The sequence below is a fragment of the Bombyx mori genome, chromosome 8 (assembly GCF_030269925.1).
Source record: "Bombyx mori chromosome 8, ASM3026992v2".
Classification (NCBI taxonomy): Eukaryota; Metazoa; Arthropoda; class Insecta; order Lepidoptera; family Bombycidae; genus Bombyx; species Bombyx mori.
In genome coordinates, this window is record NC_085114.1 from 15831241 (window position 1) to 15853903 (window position 22663).

Genomic DNA, 22663 nt, shown 5'->3' on the forward strand with positions numbered 1-22663 from the left:
AGACTGAACCAGTCACGTTGACGCCGGCGCCACCGCCCTAAGCTCGCAACCCGACGAGCCTCATCAGATTTCCTTGTGGTTACAGGTCTGCAGAAAGTTCAAGGTCGGTTTCGGAGGAGCCCATGGAGCAGGACGAAGCGAAGTGAGCGCCGCGTCACGCCGCGCCACGACACGCCCTGCCCCGCCACGCCGCGCCACGCCGCGTGACGTCACACAGGACGGCACATTCCCTCCGGCCGCCCTCCAGCGACGAGACCTCTCGTCTCGATTGATTATTTATTTACCAGTACGGTCACGTCGTGCTGAGTATAAATGAGTTTTATGTATATTTGTGTTGTACAGTATGCGTGTTCGTGTCGATTCGTGTGGGTGTACGCTGCGGCCCCGGGACCGCACTGCGCGTCTGTAGTTAACATTGTAATCGAAACTTGTCCTGCCAAATACTTATTTTTGTTTCTGTAAATCGCGTTGTTATATGTATATGTCCGGGGACGGGCCGCGCGCCGCCGCGGGTCTTGTACGGAACTTTGTGTAGAATGTAAAATTAAGACAAATCTTAATTTTGAAAGCTTTAAAAAAAGTAGTAGAGTAATGTGTACAAAATATATTATTTAATATATGATTATTATATATTTGGATATGAACGCTTTTTTTTTATTATAATTACGAGAGTTTATTGTTTGAGCCGCGGGGAGCGCTACTCGTTGAGCCTCCATATTTTTATAATAATTAATAGATAAAGAAAAACTTAGTAAAAATGTCGAGTAATTGCGAGTCGCGCTCCGGATGAGCCATGTACTTGTGCATCCAATCCTCGGTCGTCTCTCCTGTACCAAAGACTTCAATCAACGAACGTTGTTCGTGTGTAGCCGCGGGGGGCTCCGCGGGACCGGGCCCCCCCCCCGGTGCGCCCCCCGCGGCGAGACAGTGGGTTACAAACGGTTGAAGGATATTTGTGTGTAGTTCGTACTGTTGCTAAGTGACACTTGAGGAGAGCGAGGAGTCCCCCGGGGGGGTGCGGGGGGCGCGGGGACCGAGAGCATGCGACGTGTGATATTTGACTCTGCCCGTTTATTTGTTCGGATGCCGAGTGTTTCGTCTATAAACTGTTGATGTATTGAAATATTATTTTGTAATTAAAATGAGAATATTAGATTTATATTATCGAATAGGAGAATGTGTTGTTCGTATGAGCTTCTGTTTCTTGGAGTCGTTGAAGCGATGTTGTAATGTTATATCGAATAGACGTCTCGACTGGTCGCGGCCCCGGCGACGAGAAGCGGGGCCGTGGACTCGCACGGGTGGGAGGGGGGTGGGCCGCTTCGTCGTGTTGTAGTAATGTATGTTATTATCAAGTCCAGACTGATAAAAGTCTCTAGAATTATATTTTGTAGTGACGTGGATTTAGTTTTTTCTACTAAACCACGTCCAACGGCTCGGTCGTGTTTGTAACGAACGGATGTCGTTGCAGTATTTCGATTACATTATATCACGAAATGTGTAGAGATACAGAGATGACTATTTGTGTGACAACAAGGAATAAAAGATAAATTTTATAAAAAAAAAATATTAAGTCTAACTTCTGAACGAGAAAGTGTTATAATTTAAATAAGATTAGCACGAACAATTTAAAATATTAAATTAAGTCTTTCAAGAGAAATATTTCTTACGTGGCGAGTTCTTTTAAAGAGATTTCAACATGTTTCTGATAAAAAATAAGAAAGCCTAAACTGTATTGTAGTCCCCCCCCCCGGCCCGCGAGGCCCCCCGCGCGACGCAAGCAATACTGACGTCTAGCCATACGGGTTTAGGTTCGTATTGCCTTGCGTCGGCGCGAGCCTCAACCAGGGATGGAATCCCATTTACGATAGTTTAAAATAAATAAATAAAATGTTGTGTCTTTGAAAATTTTATTGTTAAATTGTAATACAGATGAAATAATTATTTAATAAATGTATATATAAATCTATATATTTGGAAATACATCTGCATTTTTATTTACAGTTGTTGTTGTTTCTTTTTCACTTTTAAAAGAAAACAATTCAAAAAAACAACAAAGTATGAATCTCTTGTCACGAGTCCTGGTAATATTCAGTTAGGAAGATTTTAATTTTAAACCAGGGCACACTATTTGTAAAGATTATATGAACGACTTTTTGGCGGGAACGCGAGGAGTAAAGTTGTGTGATTTGTTTTATTTTGTCTATTTAGTGTTTCTTCAGGTTTAAATGTGTAATAACGGTGATTTATTAACTGTTTAATATCTGTGAAAGTACACAATTGTGGGAAAATGAAACAAAGCCGCTGGACGTAACTTCTCGGGATCCTCCAAAAAGTTTACTGAAAAAATCTTAGTAAATGACCACCACTTTTTCTGAGATTATATTTCATCCCAAATCATCTCGTCTCATTTCATTTCCCTCCATATTATCATTTTTCATAAAAATAAGAATATAATTAAAATAAGGCTTGACTTAAAGGTCTTAGTTACCAGGTCATTTTTCCCTTAAAAAAATTACATTAACAATTTGGCTTAAAGGTCTAGTAGCAGGCCATAAAATTACAAAAAAAATACATGAGCAGTCCGTCGGAAGAGGGAACGTACTCTGTATTTAATATACACATAAAACTGTTAGCTGCTGTTGACGAGTTTTACAGATTTTATAAAATGACAGTAATGAAAAGGTGGGATGTCTTTACATGGTGAGCAATAAAAAATGTAACACATTCAATGAATAAATATTTCGATGTGTCCATGATTATGGTCGAATTTCTTAATCGCTTTTTAAGGTGTTGCCATTATCAGTGTTAAAAAAAGACTGTGACTTGTGCTTGTCCTGCCGTCTACTTACTGCGTACCATAGTAATGGTGGAGGAGGAGGAGGAAGACTTGGATGGAATGGGTGATAGAGGAGGATGCAAGAGAATGGTGTGAGTGCCGAGATGACATATAGTAGTAGGTCTGAATTGATAAGGCCAAGATGAAGGCATGGTGCTCATTCCAATGTTCGAATTGTCGATAATCCCATTCTCACCGATTGTTTCGAACCTTTGGGTCTGCGGAGGGACTTCGCTTCTCTCTGTATTTTGTACCGTATGTTCCATGGGTAGTGCTCTGCGGTATTATTTGAGATGATTCTATCATCTCGTTTTTACCATCGCACTGCCCGCCACCGGAGTAGAGTTCATCCATACTACTTGGAGCCACTGCGTTCATCCACAGTGCATTTCTAGAGATCCTTTTTTTGCCATGCACCATCCGGTTTTGAAATGAGCTCCCCTCCACAGTGTTTCCTGAGCGCTATGACATGTCCTTCAAACGAGGCTTGTGGAGAGTACTTAACGGTGGGCAGCGGCTTGGCTCTGCTCCTGGCATGGCTGACGTCCATGGACGACGGTAACCACTCACCATCAGGTGGGCCGTATCCTTGTCTGCCTATACGGCATTAAAAAAAAACGTATCAATACCACCGAGTCTTTTAATAAATCATTTATATTTTTTCTACGACCCAAGTACATTTTCGGATTAGAATAAGTCTTAAAAGTATCAAGTCATGACTATATTCATGCTTTGAGTTCAAATTGAAAAGTGTTGTAGGTTATCAATAAGATTACAACAAAACTGACCTTTCAGAAGTAGTAGTTCCATTTTTCCCACATGGCAAACCTATCACGCCATAATCTAATCCTAATCTTCTGTATATTCGTACTGTTATATCCCTAACCTGTATAGACTAATGCTTACCAAACACCTTACTCATCATAAGCCCTCTCACAGTGATTTCATGAGAACATACCAGGCTCAGTTCGGGTCAGATATTCATTGAAGTGAGACGTTTACCAATTTTCCTCATTATTTCTAAATTCTTTTATTATAATTAATTATTCATTAAAAATATTGTGTAGTGTCGAATAAATCCTTTTTTAAAAAGAGTTCGGCCTTCTCACTACTAACAGTACGAACATTACGAAAAATAATAATGTATGTAATGGTTGGATGTAATGAGAAGTTTTCTATGTAATCTGAGACTGTAATGAATTTGGATGAAATTAAATGAAGCGATATGGGATGAAATAAAGTCTCAGTAAAATTGTGGTTATTTCCTGAAACTTCACTGAACTTTTTGGAACAAACCGAGAAGCCATATCCAGCGACTGCGTTTCGTTTTCTCACATTTATACACTTTCACAGATGCTAAACAGTTAATAACCGTCCTTTATTAGACGTTTAAGCCGGAAGAAAATTTAATTACAAAAATTAAACCTTGTAAAAGTTCGTTTGTCGCGTTTCCGCCAAAAGTCGAGTCCTAATATATTAAGTGTATAATCTATGGTCGAGTCGTACACAGAGTAGTTAAAAATATAGACCAAAGTATATGTTTGAATAAAGCCTATACCTAAAGAGGTCATTTGCACATTGAGCGAACATGAGTCATTACAAAATCCCGATGTACAGACAGATCACACTTTTTGTTCAATAATGACTAGTGAAGAGCCCTCCTACTGAATCTAAGCTCTTACCTTAAAGTACTAAGTTCTAGTATAAAAATATATATTTCTGTAAAACGTTCTTATGTTTAATTAGTTTTCCCGAATTTACTTCGATACAATGAACGTGGATCCCACAGGCCTTGTAGCTTTTAATTACTAATAATGATTATAATAATCTAGAGTGTGCACTAACCGTCAGATGAGCCGTATGCAAGCCCAACGGTGATTACTTAAAAAAAACATAAACAAAACGGATCCTTAATCCGGTCGAGTACTCTTCGTATATTTTATAAAGGTATTTTATCTGGGTTCCCAGATCACAAGCTACTTCTCACACGCTGGCGTGCGTCCCTCGCTAACGGCTCTGTGTCGAGCCTCAGTGGGCACTCATCGTGTCTCAGATATACAATTCATTGATTTTCTTAACCTATAGAAATTTATAATATAATAATAAAAAGTATAATGAACAAATTGTGTCTTTACATAATTCATTATGAAATTTCGATTGATTTCATATTTTACTATTAACGACATTCGGAGACAAAATTGGAGATTAAACCACAATAGTTTAAATATTCAAGGTTATTTTTTCTTTTGATTTGTTTGATCTTAATTACTAAACAACCCACAGATGAAATAAACAAAAAATATCACCAAAGAAAAACGTGTGTTCAGTAGATAGTCGGTCCCCCGGGGCGCGCTACAGGCGGTGGGGGGGGTCCAGGGTGCTGCAGCGGCAGTTGCAGGAGCTGACCGGGCACTCCGCGTGCTCCCTGCAGCACACGGGACTCATTGGCACGCGCTCCGCATGTTGGGAGCTGTGTCACTCTCATTATATTTTATTTATATTCATTCTATAACTTCGCTCTAACGTCCTGAGCCCGATGGCAGCAGCAGGGCAAAAACAATATCATCTTATTGTCAGTTTCGGTGTCATAAAAACTTTTTTTTTTTTTTAATCTGAATTTTTTTATTTTTTTTTATAGCTTAGGGGTCTGGACGAGCTCACGGCCCACCTGGTGATAAGTGGTTTCCGGAGCCCATAGACATCTACAACGTAAATGCTGTCACCCATTTTGAGATGAGTTCTAGTTTCAATATAGTTACAACGGCTGCCCCACCCTTCAAGCCGGAACGCTACTGCTTCACGGCAGAAATAGGCGGGGCGGTGGTACCTACCCGCGCGGACTCACAAGAGGTCCTACTACCAGTAATTACGTAAATTATAATTTTGCGGGTTTAATTTTTATTACATGATGTTATTCCTTCACTATGGAAGTCAATCGTGAATATTTGTTCAGTATGTATTTTATTAGAAAAACTGGTACCCACCTGCGGGATTCGAACACCATCGCATCGCTACATACGAATGCACCAGATGTCTTATCTTTTAGGCCACGACGACTTAAATATATAAGTTTATAATACTTGTTCGGAAACGGAGAACATTAGACAGAGAGCGCACGGGAGCGGGCGGCACGTACTTGAACCAGTCCATGAGGTGCGCGGCGTGGCCCCCGTGCCTGCAGGCCACGCACCAGCTGAACCAGCGGGGGAAGGCCGCGCCCCCAGCGCCGCCGCCCGCCGCGCCCCCCGCACCGCCCCCCGCGCCCGTGCCCAGATGCAGCGAGCACACGGCGCAGCGCGGCAGCGGCTTGCGGCAGTTCGGGCACGACGAGATTTGCTGAAACATCGCGCCCCCTGCTCGGAACCTTCTCGGAAACGTCTTAAGGCTTCGTCAAACAGAACGCGTAATTAGCGCGCATCAGAGCGCTACGCTATGACGCCGAGATGTGCTGTACTACTACTATGGTAACATACCGTCAAACAGAGCCCCAGCGCTAGCAGTACGCAAAGCTCTGTCGCGGCGTTAGGACGCTTTGACGTCAGGCATTGTAATTTTTTACAAATTTTATTTTAGCGTCCGAGTGAATGTATATTAAAATACTGGATAATGCCCGAAAAATTGATAGAATTAGTTAGGAAATATCCATGTTTATACAATGCCACATCTGAATCACTCGACATCTTGAAACTTTTTAATTTTCACACTGCTATCGAAAGGCACTATAATTTGGCGTTATGTTGCGTCAAGGAGCGTTGGGCTCGTCTAGTCAATTTGTGTGACATGAAAAGAGCGCGACGTTAAAACGCCGCGTTAAGAACGTGTTCTGTTTGACGAAGCCTTAAACGATAGTTGTTAACGAACGAGGCGCTGCCGCCCCCCCCCCCCTCCACGTGCCGCGGGACGCGCGCCATTTCATTCCGCCGCCGACCGGCCGTGCGATCACGCGCGCCCACTTCATACAATTTTGTTGGCGCGTCCATCACCAAGAAGCCTCCGTGATTTAAGAAAAAAACACGCGCGGCCATAACAAACAATTTGCTGCCGCGTGTAATTTCAAGAAGCCTCGTTAACAATAGTTATAAGTTCGATCTGGGTTTTTTGATTTGGGATTGACAATAATTGATTTAAAATGTTTATAACTAATTAATATAAGAAGTTAACGTTTTTTTTTCTCATTGCTCACGAGTGTTTCTGAACCCATAGACATCAATAACAAAGATGCCGCCACCCAGCTTGAGATATGAGTTGTGAAGTTCAGTTCTATAGTAGAACTGCTACCCCACTCTTCGAATCGGAACGTATTACTACTTCGCGGCAGGGGGGGGGGGGGGCGGAGGTACCGGTAACGTAGCATTTCATCACTATATGAAGTATGTAGGTCGCGGGGGAATGTTGTATTTACCTTCATCTTGGCGGCGGGCGGCGGAAGGCGCGCGAGCGGCGGGCGAGGCCGGGCCCCCGCGGCCGCCGCCACGGACTTGCCGCAGTAGGTGCAGGCCACGCACACGTGGCGCACGGCGGCCGCGGCGCTGCCCCCGCACACCCACGTGTCCAGCGCGCAGCGAGCCCACCACAGCCGCCAGCCGTCCAGCAGCCCGCGGTAGCTGCCCGTTACACACAACACTTCGCATTACTCTCTTCACAAGACTGCACTGCTGCTGCCGGAGTGCCGTCCTGTCTCAACGAGTCTATAGTCCTCGACAGCCCGCGCACGACACCGAGCACGCGGTGCGGCAGCCTGTCCTACCCGTCTGCTCCAATAATCGCTTGTGACTGAGAAAATTATAAACTCTTTTTTGTGAGCCCATCTGATGTTAAGTGGTCACCGGCGCCCGTATATGCAGTCTTCTGGAGACGTCGACGCAAGGTCGACAGCATAAATGATTCCACACATTCACATATTTTGCGGGTACCACTTTAATGTCCCTGTTGCTAACGGTGGGGTCAAACTGTAAAACTGTTCAATAAATGAAAACCAAATTTTCCATTAACTATAGTGTGCGCGGAAGGGCTAGTCACCGCCTGCTGTATGCGAGCGGCAGGGCGGGCGAGGTAGACAAACGTCAAGCTAACTCAGTCTGCCGTCGACCACCGCGGCGGTTGTACGATACAGTTGTTCTTGCCAGTTTGTTCCAAACATACACGAGATAAAATATCCTAAGATGGGTCCACCAATAACACGATCAGTGTAAAATGTAATTTACAATGTGCACAATTTTTTTTCTCAGACCGTAATTAGAATTGTAGCTGAAGTAAATTCGAATCGGCAAACATCGGAAAAATCAAAATTTACTTCTCCATGAAAACCTAAAAAAATAAAAAAGAGAATCTACATTGATGATTTCGACATGGGGGTATTACGATGGAAAATTCATAAATTTTTGTTGGTAAAAAAATCAAAATAGATAAATAAATAATTATTTTTTTATAATGTACTATAATGGTGATAGTTTTTTTTTTTTCTTTTTAAGAAATGTTCATTTGCTTATAAAATTGTTTTGTTTCGTAATAAAATATAATAAACACTTTTGAATATGCATTTTTTGTTTAACCAGGAAATAGAAAAATACAATATTAGAATTAGGCACCCATTACATTAATTCTAATATGTTATTCTGAGATTTATCTGCACTTAATATAATATCGTGTGCGTCTTGTCAATCGCGCTCTCCCCCGTCTCACCCCGCTACATACCTCAGGAGATGACCAGCGTTTCCGCGCGCACTACAAGTGCACTGTTATACAAGAATGTAATAAAATAATTTGACACTACCATGAACGCACGGCGCGTCTACGTATTGAATTAGGTATATACAAATCACAATTTAATGCCTCTTTTGCTAGCGGTGGGGTCAAGCCGTAGAAATGTTCAATCAATTAGTAAAAATCTATGATACTATGATAGTTGATGTGGGTCGGTGTGGGGCAGGGCGCGGTACCTGTCGAGCCAGTGCTGCACGTGCGGCAGGGCCAGCAGCTCCGGCGTGAAGCAGCGCGCGGCCAGCAGGGCGGCACTCTGCACGTCGCCGCTCGCGTCCAGCCAGTGCTGCAGCAGCGCCGCGCCCTCCGCGCCGGCCCCTGGACCACAACACCGCGCAGTGTAACACACGTGTACCGAGCACATCGCCGGGGTGGGCAGCCCGTCCCTCACCGGTGAGCAGCACGCCGGACAGGTCCCCGCGCTGCACGAGCGCGTCGGCCGTGTGTCGCACGTACTCGTGCAGCTTGCCGTCCGACAGGAACATGCAGGCGAAGGCCACGCGGTCCTCCAGCCGCATCTCCGTCTCGTTCTGCGGGCGGCGCCGCGGGGCAGATGGTACTCGATTGTTTTTAATCCGTATTATGTTACGAAAATGTTAAGAAATGGTTATTTTAATTGTGTTGTCATAACTCTTATATTGTTGCCAGATTTGTTTATTACATTAATGAATCACTAATGATAAGTGATTACCAAAGCCCAGAGTTCGCAACGAGGATGCGAGCCCCCTTGAGACTTGAACTCGGAGTCTATATGATATGGTACAACGGCTGCCCCGTCCTCCAAACCTGAACATGTGACCGGCGGGATAGTGGCACCTAATGTACGCTCCCCACAAGCGTTAGTTGTTACTTTAAATTGAATTCTCTCACTGCGATAGACGTGATACTTCAAGTGACGTTTAAGGGACGCATCAAGGGCAAGCGGGTTGGGGGAGCGGGTCGCGTTACGTCACAATATACTGACGAGCACGGCGGACAGGTCGGGCGGCGCGGAGGGCGCGTGCAGGGCGGGCGGCGCGGGGGCGGAGGCCGCCAGGAAGTGCAGCAGCCCACGCAGGTAGGCGTCGGGCAGGGCGGAGGCGCCGGCCGCCAGCGCCTCACGCCACAGCCGCTCCTCGCTCAGCCCCGCCAGCGCCAGCCCCACCACGCGGAGCTGTTCCAAACAACCGTAGTCACATATCACGAGGAAATACTTTATTTATTTATTTATTTAATACAAGGAGAACCAACAGCCAACTAACAAAGTATAATAATATAACAAATAATAGAAACAAAAAGCCAATTAAAGGTTCTCACCAATATAAACAAATTAAAAACACTAGAGAAACAAAAGCATAGAAACAAAAAAAAATTAAAAACATTCAGCAAGCAAGAAACAACATAAGGAATGGAGGAAAACACCAGACTAATTTAAATGTACACTTATGTATAAATGTCACAAATTAATTAAAAACTGTTGTGCTACACGTCACCGGCACATGGCCCCGCACCCTCTGCCCCCTCATCGCCCACGAAAAATCGGGCACTAAGCTGACGTCTAAGTCCTGTGATAGAGGAATAAAATGGGTCAATATCTAAGAACCTGCCAAGTCTGTTGAGGTCACCACCAACACGTAAAAAGAATGAGTTTTGCCTATAGTTAGTGGAAGCTAGTGGCAAAGAAATTAGATTTCGATGCCTTAAAGATATTCTCTGTGCATTGAAGCCAACTTTGGATAAGAGCTCCGGGCAATCCACCAAACCTTTAACGATCTTTAAATAATATATAATGTCGGAAACCCCACGCCGCAAGTAAAGAGGAAGTAGATGATGTTTTTTACAAAGGTTATCATAATTATTAGAGTTATAGGCAATATTTAATTTAAAACAAAGGTACTTTATAAATTTACGCTGAATTCTTTCAATTCGTTCTATATAGATATTATATTGAGGATTCCAAACTTGTGAAGCGTATTCTAAGTGACTGCGAACAAAAGTACAGTATAGTATTTTAATAGTTTTAGCTTTACGAAAATGTTGAGAGTTACGCATAACAAATCCAAGCATTTTGGAGGCTTTAGTCACTATAGAGTTAACGTGTTCATCGAATGTGAGTTTGCTGTCATGAACAATACCTAAGTCACGTGTACTATTAAGTTTAATTAGTTCATGTTCATTTAGTTTATACTTGTAGGCTATTTGGTTGATTTTTCGAGTGTAAGTAACAACATGACATTTAGTTGGATTAAGATCAAGTTTGTTTAGTAAACAATAATGACAAAGACGATCTAAATCAGATTGCATTAACTTGGCATCATTGATGGAAGCAACCTTCATAAAAATTTTCATGTCATCAGCGAAGCAGAGAAGGCGTGAGAATTGAAAGCACTTAGTGATGTCGTTAATGAAAATAATAAAAAGCAAGGGCCCCAGTAACGAACCCTGAGGTACGCCACTGGGAATAGGTACCCAAGCAGAAATATAATTGTTGATCACGACTGCTTGCGATCTCTTCTCAAGATATGATATAAACCATCGTAATAAGTCGCCACAGATTCCTACGTTCTGTAGCTTTGAAATCAGAATAGAATGGTTAATTTTGTCAAACGCCTTGCTATAATCTGTATAAATTACATCAACCTGTTTACCACTATGCATGGCATCAGTAAGATAATCATTTAAGATAACTAAATTAGAAACAGTCGATTTATTTTTTAGAAATCCATGCTGAGTTGAATTAAATACATTTTGCAATGCCGCGTATACTTGAGTATAAATAACACGTTCAAATATTTTTGAAATAATACAAAGTTTGGAAATTGGTCTGTAATTGGTAACCTCGAACTTAGAGCCTTTCTTATGTACTGGGCTAATAAAGGCCGATTTCCATATTGCTGGAACAGTGCACTCATGTAAAGAACGCTTAAAAAGAAGGTATATTGGCAAAACTATGCCATCAGAGCAACCAACGATAAATCTGGCAGGCAACTGGTCTGGACCAGCTGATTTAGATAGATCAAGATTAAGAATTAACTTATGTATTTCGGCTTGGTCCAAGTAGATGTTGTTTAAGTGAGAAGTTGCGGTGAAATGCTCATCGGCTATTCTAGGTGTCAGATTAACAGAGATATCACAGTCAAGAAAAGTAGATTGGAAATAGTTAGAAAATGCACTGCAGACTCCCTCAGCCGAACTTGAGATCACATTGTTATACGAGACAGATCCTGGCATTGAATTACACTTAGACTTTGATTTAACGTAGGACCAGAACTTTTTAGGATCATTTCCTATTGAAATTTCAAGAGAGTCAATATAATCATTGTAACAATTAGTTTCCAGTACTCTAACCCTGTCCCGAAGCACATTAAAAGAGTTTAGATCAGATTTATTTCCATAGTTTGAATATTTACGTTTATATTTATATTTTTCTTTGATAGCTTTTTTAAGAGCAGCTGAATACCAGACTGGGTAATGATCAGAGCCAGTTACGCGAGATGGTACATATCTCTCTTTGAGGTCGTTAACTGTCTCATAAAAATAATCAGTACAGCCCTCCAAAGATCTTGACTGAAACTCAACACACCAGTCAATATTATTAAGCTCTCTATTAATTGACAAATAATCACCTTTATTGAATCGATAGTTAGTGCGCGGTGCAGTTCTTAGAGTTACAAGTTCAATACATTTGAACGTAATACAAAGAGCCTCATGATACGGATCAATCGGGACCATTGGATCAACACACTTACTCACAACCAATGATTCATTTGAAAATACTAGATCCAGAATCCTATCATCCTTATTAGTTATCCCATTGTACTGAGCAAAGTCGTGAACATGCATTTCATCCACAAGCAATAATTCATCACTACTACGAGCATTATAAGGTGTAAAGTAACCAAGATTAGACGGCAGCCACGTAATGCCGCTCAGATTAAAATCACCAACAAGTAGGAATTTATCAAGTGAATTATCCAAAACAATGTTGGTGAGTTTCGTAAGATAATTAGTTAATTGTTCAGAGAAAGATAACTTAGAACCCTGTTTGCATAAGTATAATACACATATATGCAGTTTAATAGTTTCACGTTTCAACTTAACGATGAGTGTAACCCACAAATCTTCAACCGATGAGTTAAATGACGGCTGCAAACTAACTTTTAAATCTTTACGAGTCGCAATCAAAACACCGCCACCCCGAGATTGACCCGTAAGGTCACTGTTCCTATCCCTACGCCAAACTGTATAATGTTCATTAAATAATTCGCTATCTAAGATGCCATCAGTCAACCAAGTCTCAGTTAAAATAATCACATCATAAGAACACAATAGCAGGTTACGGCTAAACTCAAGAACTTTCGTCCGAAGTCCACGAACATTTTGGTAGTAGATATGAATACTATTCAGGACTGATTCATTGTCCATTGTAAGAAAATAGTTAATAACATAGTAAGTAAAATTAATATTACGCTGTGGTAATTTCTAGACATTAAAATTAAATAGTAAAAGTGAAAATAGTAAATTAAATTAAATTGTAGGTAGTATAAAAATAGTCGAAGAATATAACAAGTACCAAAAAACCCCTGACACTCTAGATCAGCGTTAATAAGCAGCAGATATGCAATACATTCGTGAAAGCAATTCAAATATATGTCAGTAATGACAACCTCAAACAGACAAGCAACGAGATATGAGAACAATAGCGGCAAAAGGCGAGGCGCCGGCCAGTGAATAACAACATGTGTTGTAAACATTTGGACCACGATTATAATTAATAAGTGTACATAACCTACGTTCAGTGACACGTGAATTTGCAACAAAAATTTACTATAGAAACTAATACAGAATACAAAAAGTAATAATAAGACACAAGCTAAGTCAATTTACGCCGCATAATTCAGCGTGGATCATTTCTAGCGTCACTAAGCCCTGAACTGGAGAGACTGGGCTGGCCTGTGAAGCAACCGCTTGCGAAGGGTTTCTGCAAGCAGAACACTTCCATGCCGCCCTTCTTTCGGGGCCCAGTTTTCTATATCCAGCTTCTGTAATATTAGCGCATCCGAAGTCAAAATGCTTCTTGCACGTACCGCATTGAACACCATCACTGAATTGGATCTTGCACAGGTTACAATTCTTCATTGTCAGAAAAATAATAAATTAAAGGCGACCAAATGTTCTCAATATCTGAGAAAAGATCGACACACTCTTCACAAACAACACGTCTTGCCTCGCTAAATAACTGTTCCTAACTCGACGAATACTTAAAAATATTGAATACTTGATTTGGGCTAAAGTATTAAATTACTGACCACAAAAATTAAAATTAACCTAAAGGGCCGAAATTATATGTGTCTTTGTACATAGCAGTGTAATGTCGGTCCGTGATGTGTACGCACCTGCGGCTCGTGCGCCCGGGCCAGCACGTCCAGAGCAGTCCTAAGCCGGAGGTGGAAGGCGGCGAGTGCGGCGGCGCGACACGGGGTGCCCTCGGCCTCGGCGCGCTCCACCCCCGCGTCCGCGTTCTCCCACCCCCACCCCCACCCGCACAGCTGCAGTGCACGAGTTCGCTCTGCACTCCTGGGATAGCCATCAGAACATTTACTCATGCAGACGAGCTACAGATTTCCTGTCCCTAACACGGAGACGACAATGGCCATCCACTTTAAGACACAAAGTCTCAACATTACGCTTGTGATGTGTGTCCTGGTTATACATAGTACATTCTTCCTTCATTATCCAAACATGGCCCCTCCCCATCGGTATCTCATCTTTTAGGCTATAGAGCCTTCATAGCCTAATATTACTCTAACGCTGTCATTGGTAAGTACTTTACAATAAAACTATGCACGACGGCCGCAGAACTATCAACGCGACCTCGCGGTCCACATTCAGTTCGCAGCTCTCAAGTGGTATAGTACTGGGGCCCCGGCAGGCCAGCTGGGGCCCGTCGGAGGGGAGTGAAGGGAGCTTGATGCCTTCTCCGACCTCCTTCTCATAAGACTTGGGCTCTCGAAGGAAGGAGTCCATTTACTGAATGCTCAACACTAAATAGAAGCGCGAGCGGCCCCGGCGGCGGGTGTCTGACCTGTAGAGCGTGACCCTGCGGTTAGGCATATCGGGCAGCAGGGAGGGCACTATCTCGGAGCGGTAGCCGCCGTCGCCCGGGGACCGCAGCACGGTCAGCACGCCCGGGTGCTTCCACGGACTGTTCCTTATGCAACCTGCCATCAAACATTACACGATTACAGAATATTATTACTTATTGCTGGTGCGGTTTAGATAGGAACAATATAAGACTCACCATCTTCCACCAAGGACTTGCTCAAGGCCATGAAGTGCCACAGGGCACTGAGCGCGTCGTCATCGGCGAGGTCTGCGTTCTGCCACAGGTCTTGCTGCGGCCAAACATTGAGAGCATCACAACACGGCTCGGCGCGGCGGGCGCTCCGCCCCCACGCCCGGCGTTGAACTGTAGCAGTTTATTTCCTTTTTACAGTATTAAGAGGTCTGACCTGTCCCGCGGGTGGCACTGAACAGATGACAGTACCGTTGGCTCTAAATCATTAATTATTATTGCAATCCTAGTCCGTTCTATACCTATAATGAAGTTCAACGCCGGCCGTGGACTCCTGCACACAAATTCACGACAGGCCAGTCCCCAACACCCAGTATGTACACACACACATATCTCATTGTCCCTGATCATGATCGATCAATACGTGTTTTAAATCATAAAATACCATGGTTAGTTTCTCCCGTCCGTGAACAAATTCTTTACCAAGGTGCCAGTCGCGAGACGACATTCTTGAAAGTTTTTGCAAATTTATGTCTGGTTGCTTTAGACACAGGTTGAGCTCACATTCCGTGGTTACCGGAGCCCGCGGACACCTCCCCGAGCCCATGCGGCCCAGACCACGCGTGGTCACTTTGCTACTGTTGCGAGTGCAGGCAGCCCGGGTACGCGCTTCTGTAGGAGCCGTCGGCCCGGGACCGCCCGTGGGGCCGAGGCTCGTGGCGCAGCAAGTACCTTGAGGCCGTAGTCGGTTTGGGCGCGTCGTCTCATGACGTGCGAGATGTCCTTCACGACCCCGCACAAGTCGTCGTTGAGGACACGGAGTCCCCCTCCTCCCCCGGACCAGGCCAGCCCTCCCCCCGCCCCCCAGGACACCGCCACGCGCTCGCAGACCGTGTAGTCCACCAGACCGCCTGGCCATATTTTATATTGTTATAATGAAAAACTCTTATGATTCACAAAACACAAACAGCATATTAAATATCGAAATTGGTAAATTCATTTTCTTAAAATACAAATATTTCAACAGGCGACTTAGGCCACATTAGAGAATGATGCTATGGGAGCCTGCCAGTAGCAACAGTACAAAGTGGACCGTGGACCTGTGGCGCTGAGTGCCAGCAGACGCGCCTCGTGAGCCGGATGGCAGCAGAAGGCCACGAGCGGCTGCGACCCTCCAGGAGTGACGTCACGCTCCAACACGCTCGGTCTGCGAGAGTACTCCTCCACTTCGGCCTCTACGGCCGTCGCCGTCAGCTAAAACAATTTTCGAAGCAATTCGATTCGTGTCAGTAATTATTTAAACTACAGCACCGGGTCCACGGCTCCCTGCCGCAACTCTACTAGCCAGTACTGCGTTGTGCAAGTTATAATGTTACAGGATAAGTACAGCGGCGTCCCGGCAACACCCACGCGGGCTCACAATACATTTACCACCAGGCATCGGAACAGGTGAAGTAAATTAAGGATACTTCTTACTTGAGGACGCCGAGATGTGATCTCCACGTTAGAAGACTGATAGGCTAATATCGTGTGTAGGGCTCACCACATCGAGCGCGTTTTTCTTCCACTCCGCACTGGCCTGCTGTATGTCGTGGATGCGGAGCGACTTGGAATCTCTCTGTAGCGAGAGAAGAAGGTTGCGTCTGCGTCAGAAGGAAAACATTTAATGCATTAGTTTTTCGTGGGGCTTTAAATATTTTACATTCCATTGCGTGGTTTGCAACACATATTAGTTCGGATTTTATACTGAAAGTTGTTTTAAAAAGTACTTGTGCCCCAGTAGAGCCCCAGTACGGAAGGGAATCTAACCTGGTAGGGCACCACTGCAGATGGGTGACGGCTAGAGGCCGGGGATGCTGCAGAGAGAGTACGGGGCGGTCGAAGTGCCTGGTGTCCCAAAGACAGACCACGTTCTCTCCGCGGGAGGCGAGCTGGTGGGAGCTGTTCGGGTCGGCACACACACCGTAGCAGTAGCGGGTCGCGGTCATGCTCACGGCTTTGTTCGATAAATCTGTGGCAATTTCATTTTTATAATGATTCAGTCTTGAGCATCCAGTTGTGGCCATTCTTCAATGTCCTTTTTATTGTAAGTAAATAGACGACAAAGAGAACCGACCGTTCAAGGGTTGATACAGTTTTCTGCTATTATATATATCCTGCGGTAATTCAGACTCCACTATTTCACTAGCCTACTGTATTCACGCCTTGATGGTCAAAACTAATTGTATATATAAGCACTATTGTTTAATAGAGTCAGTGTCTGCTGGATGATCAATGTATGAGCAATAAGACCAAAGGTCCATTCTTACCTCTAAGATCAAATATTTTGATGTACTTCAAGTTCATTGAAGCCAATAAGGTCCTGTTCGAGCAGTTAGACCAGGTTACATTATGTGCTGTCTCAGATAGTCCCATTTCTGCTAGTGGTCGCATCGGATCTACACTTCCTTGAGAAGTACTTTCTGAAAATTTTATTGTGCTCAGAGGCATCATTTTTTCACGAAGACTTTACTTTACACTTAAATATACTACAAATATATTTTTAATAACAACACAGTTCTAATCATAATAACATCACTTAAAAATAAATCGATTTCAAACCTAAAGCCTCATCAGCAGCTGCCGAACCTCGGTTTACATCCCATACAAGTATGCAGTGGTCACTACGATGTTTATCCATCGCGACTGCCAACATGTTTGTCTCCATGTGACTCCATGACACAGAGTTGCAAAGCCTTTGGTATCTTGGTGCTGCAAGAATAATTTAGTTGTTTATGTGCAGGATGAAAGTGAATACATGCAAAACAGAATTATATGTCTCACAGAACAAAAATAGTGATAAAAACAAATAGAACTTATAGTATAGTCCAGGGCTTCCCAAGCTTATTTTGTCTGCTGCCCACTTTGAGAATAAATTATTTTTTATGGCCCCCATTTTTTCACTTACTTAAAAAGCACTATAGCGAAAGCTCAGTCGGTGTCTAAGAGTCCTCCTAGATAAAATTATAAATCGGCTCTCAAGCCTCTACACAACGCCCCCTTTTTGTTCTAAGTCTCTTACCATCCCTTGTTAGGTCTACAGATACCCACAAGGGGGCTTTATCACCCACTTTGGGAAAGGTTGTAATATAATTGAGAAATGCAAATTCTTAATCAATTATCTATAAGCCATGTAGGAGTAGTAAAATACTGTTATAATCAGTAATATTTGATTATTTTTATTCTTAATTAAATAATGTAATAAGACAATAGAAATAATACTGGACTGCTCTCATTGAGGTACCAGACAGATCTCAGGAGTACTATAAACGCTTGACCTACAACTGCACACAGTGAGAGAAACTATTAAAAATCTGTATAATAGGAGGGCCATTTGATTGCAAAATTCAGTCACCACTGAACTTTTATGATATACCTAGGTATCTATCTAGATCCATCAAGATGGTTTTATTGTTTTTAGGCAGCTAAATTTATATTAGTAGCTTAATTAGTAAAATGTGAATATTTAAAATACATTCAGGTAGTGCCATTGATATGATGAGATGTGATGAGACGACTCATGTGATGAGACGAAATGAAAATGAGGTTGGTAAGAGAATGTTAACTATGAATGTGGAAGGATATAGAGGAAGAGGTAGACCTAATAATAAATGGATGAATTGCGTGAAAGACAATATGGGTAAGAGGGGAGTGAGTGAAGAAATGGTATATGATAGAAGAGTATGGAAGGAGAAAACATGTTGCGCCGACCCCAGGTGACTGGGAGAAGGGCAGGATAATGATGAATCAACTAAAATTCACTAAGCTTTCAAACTTACCAAACTCTCTTCCAACTAGTCCCAAAGGGTCATATGTTTGTTTAAGGGTGGTAAGTGAGACCCGTCCACTAGCATATCCAAGAGCGAGCAATGGCTCAGGCTGCTCTGGTTCAGCACTGATATCAACGCACCGCACTCCACTAGCACTCTGGGACGCAACAACTGTGGCTCCATAGGTTGAGGAAATTGGAGTGACTGTAGAAAAAACATTATAAAATAGACACGAAGGACATCAACTTATCCATATTGTCAAATAAATGTTGGGTTAAAAATGAAAATAGTTGTAGGATGACTTTAAATCCCCATCTACCCACTGCAGACTATTGGTAATCTTGTGTAATACTTGCTTCAAATCTTTCATCTGTGGTAGGGCAGTGTAGTGGATGGTAAGCGTTGTGGAAATTAAATATTCAGAATTTCCAAAGAATGTTCTATTACTGTTGTACTTTATTTTCTTGATACATTGTGGAAATAAATTTCCTTTTTTAAATGAAACAAATATGGACAATTCTTATCTTTTAAAATTAAATCTGTTTCAGATGTTAATAGTACAAGAAAGCTACCGTTTGTTCCTATTAATATTAGACGTTTGGAGAAGCTTAGAGGTAAAGTTTTGGCAAAAATTCCGAATGTTTGTTATAGTGAAGATCCTAATGTTCATTACATGGATTTATTTAATGTTATTAATTCTGAATTTAGTGCCATCTTTACTTCTAAAACTCTGATCTTACATAATAAAAGATCATTCAATGAATGGGCGACTGTTGGAATTCACAAAAGTAGGCAGAGATTATACGATCTCTATCATGAAAAATCATATAATCATAATAAGTCATTTCATGAGTATGTCTCTAAATATTCCAAGCTGTTTAAAAAAGTCTGTACATTGGCCAAGTCATTGCACTTAGGCAATATTATAAAAAATGCACCTGACAAAATTAAAATGACTTGGAATATCATTAATAGGGAGACTGGGAATGTCAGAAACAGCAATGCTGAATTAACTTTAAAAATCAATAATCGAATAATAACTTCTCATCAAGAAGTGGCCAGCGCCTTTGAGCACTACTTTGCTGATATCCCAGCTTCTACCACAAAATCTTTAATTTCATCTCCTACCGTCGCCGAATCATTACTGCAAAATCATGTTGATAAATGCAGTGTTAACTTTAAGTTCACAAATATTGATATAAAGGACATAATTGATACTTTCAAGCTCATTAATATTAAGAAAACTGGTGATTTATGGGGAATTTCAATTAATGTTATAAAATCCATTATTGATATAATTGCACCTTACCTTGCTACAATATTTAATGACTGTATTGATGGTGGTGTGTTTCCTGATCTAATGAAATATAGTAAAATAATACCTTTATTTAAATCTGGTAGTACTTTTGACCCCTCTAACTTTAGGCCCATTTCAGTACTACCTACATTGAGTAAAATTTTTGAAAAAATTATTCAGGAACAACTTTTGAACCACTTCAATTCCAATAACCTGCTTCATAACAAACAATATGGATTCACTAGAGGTCGGTCAACTATTGATGCAGGTGTAGATCTCATTAAAAATATTTTTCAGGCTTGGGAAGAGTCGCATAATGCCCTTGGGGTTTTCTGCGACTTATCTAAAGCTTTTGATTGTGTTGAGCATAATACATTGTTGAGGAAATTACACCATTATGGTATTAGGGGCGTTTCATTAGAACTTATTAAATCTTATTTATCCGGAAGAATCCAAAAAGTAGACGTTAAAGGAACCAGATCTTCCGGTGTCTTACTTAATATGGGTGTTCCTCAGGGTTCCATATTGGGTCCCTTCCTATTTCTTGTATATATCAATGATTTACCTAAGTTTATTGAAACCCGTCACGAGGTCGTATTATTCGCTGATGATACATCATTATTGTTTAAAATTAAACGACATTTGGAAGATTATGACGATGTGAATGATGCTATCTCGCGCGTGGTACATTGGTTTAGTGTTAATAATCTGTTATTAAATAACAAAAAAACAAAATGTATAAAATTTACCACACCTAATGTTAGACAAGTTGACACTAATATTACTGTAAGTGGAGAGACACTGGAGCTTGTGGATTCGACAGTTTTTCTTGGTATAACAGTTGATTCCAAGCTGCAGTGGGGTCCTCACATATGCAAGTTAGCGAGTAGGCTTAGTTCTGCAGCGTTTGCGGTAAAAAAAATACGAATGTATATTAATGAAGATACGGCACGCCTGGTTTATTTTAGTTATTTTCATAGTGTTATGTCCTATGGCATATTGCTATGGGGCAATGCTGCCGATGTCGAAACGATTTTCATCCTGCAGAAGAGGGCTATTCGTGCTATTTATAATATGCACCCGAGGGAATCCTTGAGGGACAAGTTTAAGGAAATCAAAATTCTAACTTTAGCGTCCCAATACATTTTTGAAAATTTATTGTACGTGCGTAAAAACATTGAAGAATTCCCCAGAGTCTGCGATTTGCACAATGTGAACACTAGGAACAAACATAGGCTTGCGTTGCCGGCGGCTCGAATTAAGAAAATAAGCAACTCTTTTAGGGGGCTGGGTGTACAGCTTTTCAACAAGATCCCACTAAACGTTCAACTACTACCTGTTCATAGATTTAAGAAAACTGTTAAGGAACGTTTGTGCAACAAGGCATATTATAAAGTTAAGGATTATTTACTAGATGGCACTACGTGGGAATGAGGCGCTCGCTCCTGGCCTTTTCATTTTTCATTATTATTATTATTATTTTTAATTGTATTTTTTTGACTTGTTTTTTCTTTTATTGTGAATATTTCTATTTATTTAAAAAAAAAGAAAATATTTGAGAAAAAACAAAAAAAAAAGCCCGCTGAGTTTGTTTCGCCGGTTCTTCTCAGGACTGTGGCTTTTTTTTTGGAACCGGTGGTAGAGTTAACATTGTTATTTGTATTTTGACATTCAACAAGTGTGTCATACTGACATCTAAGTTGAAATAAATGATTTTGAATTTGAATTTGAATTTGATACACTTCAATTAATTTGTCAAAAACTGACTGGGGACTTTTGGTACTTATCAAGAAAAGCGTCTAGTGTTTTTTATTAAAAGTGATTTCTTCAAAAAAATATTTTTTAAGATATTTAAAAGACTAAACTACATTATTATTATTATTATTATAGATATGTAGTGTCCTATATTTAAAATAATAAAATTGTTGCTATATTTAAAATACATACAAGTCGTTTTCTTCTCGATTTCTTTTATCCTTGCCACTTCGTACAAGGTTATGTCTGGGCCCCAAACAATGAATTTGTCATGATGTGCCGGTGACCATAATATATCCAATCTGCTAGACATTATTACACATTTACTATTGCGTTTAAAATTAAAAATTTAACTCATTTGATACAGTTCCGTACGTAAACATGATAATAAATATCATAAACACTTGGTATCAGGGGGTAGTTGTTTTGATAAGAGTTGTTTTGCTTCTTTTATTTTTAAAGATTTTATGCCATGGTAACGTGACGTTTAAGCCAAGTTTTTTGTTTTCTTCTATCTGTTATATTGGAAAATGACATGAAGCGAAATGAGCTGAAGTTGATTAGTTTAAGACTGTAACCGGGTAAAGTGTGGGAAAATGACATAGCATCGCTAAGCGTGGCTTCTTGGGTTATTGGAAAACAATGGACTTAATAATTTCCAAATTTGGACAGAGAGATTACTTCAATGGTTATTCTCTGTGAATGATACGTCAGAAAAGCAGAGTAAACGTGGTTCCAAAATTAATTCCAAAATTAAAATACAATTATCCTAAACGTCTTAAGTATGTGTAATATTTTGTCATTAGTAAATAATTGTAAGGTAGCGCCCTCTGTGAATTGATATTTTAATTTCACGTATAATCCTAAATTAAAATTCACTACAAGAGCATTTATACACACGTTAGTATTAAAAAATCTCACAGATGGCG

General features: G+C 41.4%; 2 protein-coding genes across 17 annotated transcripts in view; one reads left to right on the top strand and one right to left on the bottom strand.

The window, feature by feature from the left end:
• The window catches only part of LOC105841244 (histone deacetylase 5), a 106573-nt gene extending 104590 nt beyond the window's left edge, over positions 1-1983 (top strand). For all 16 annotated transcript variants that reach the window (XM_038012449.2, XM_038012451.2, XM_038012454.2 and 13 more), the window contains one exon: positions 86-1983. In XM_038012449.2, coding sequence (XP_037868377.1) covers positions 86-146 — 61 coding nt within the window. In that variant the 3' untranslated portion in view covers positions 147-1983. The remainder of the gene's footprint in view (positions 1-85) is intronic.
• On the bottom strand, positions 1894-22201 carry LOC101744741 (GATOR2 complex protein MIOS). The gene is made up of 17 exons (XM_038012462.2): positions 21927-22201; positions 18692-18886; positions 17475-17624; positions 17183-17335; positions 16683-16884; positions 16417-16516; positions 15974-16127; positions 15606-15784; positions 14880-14973; positions 14664-14799; positions 13975-14155; positions 9564-9752; positions 8991-9129; positions 8779-8917; positions 7242-7443; positions 5976-6175; positions 1894-5264 (listed from the first exon to the last, which is right to left on the bottom strand). The coding sequence occupies exons 1-17, from the start codon at positions 22045-22047 to the stop codon at positions 5192-5194; spliced, it is 2607 nt and encodes an 868-aa protein (XP_037868390.1). The 5' UTR covers positions 22048-22201; the 3' UTR covers positions 1894-5191.
• Between the last annotated feature and the right edge of the window lie 462 nt (positions 22202-22663).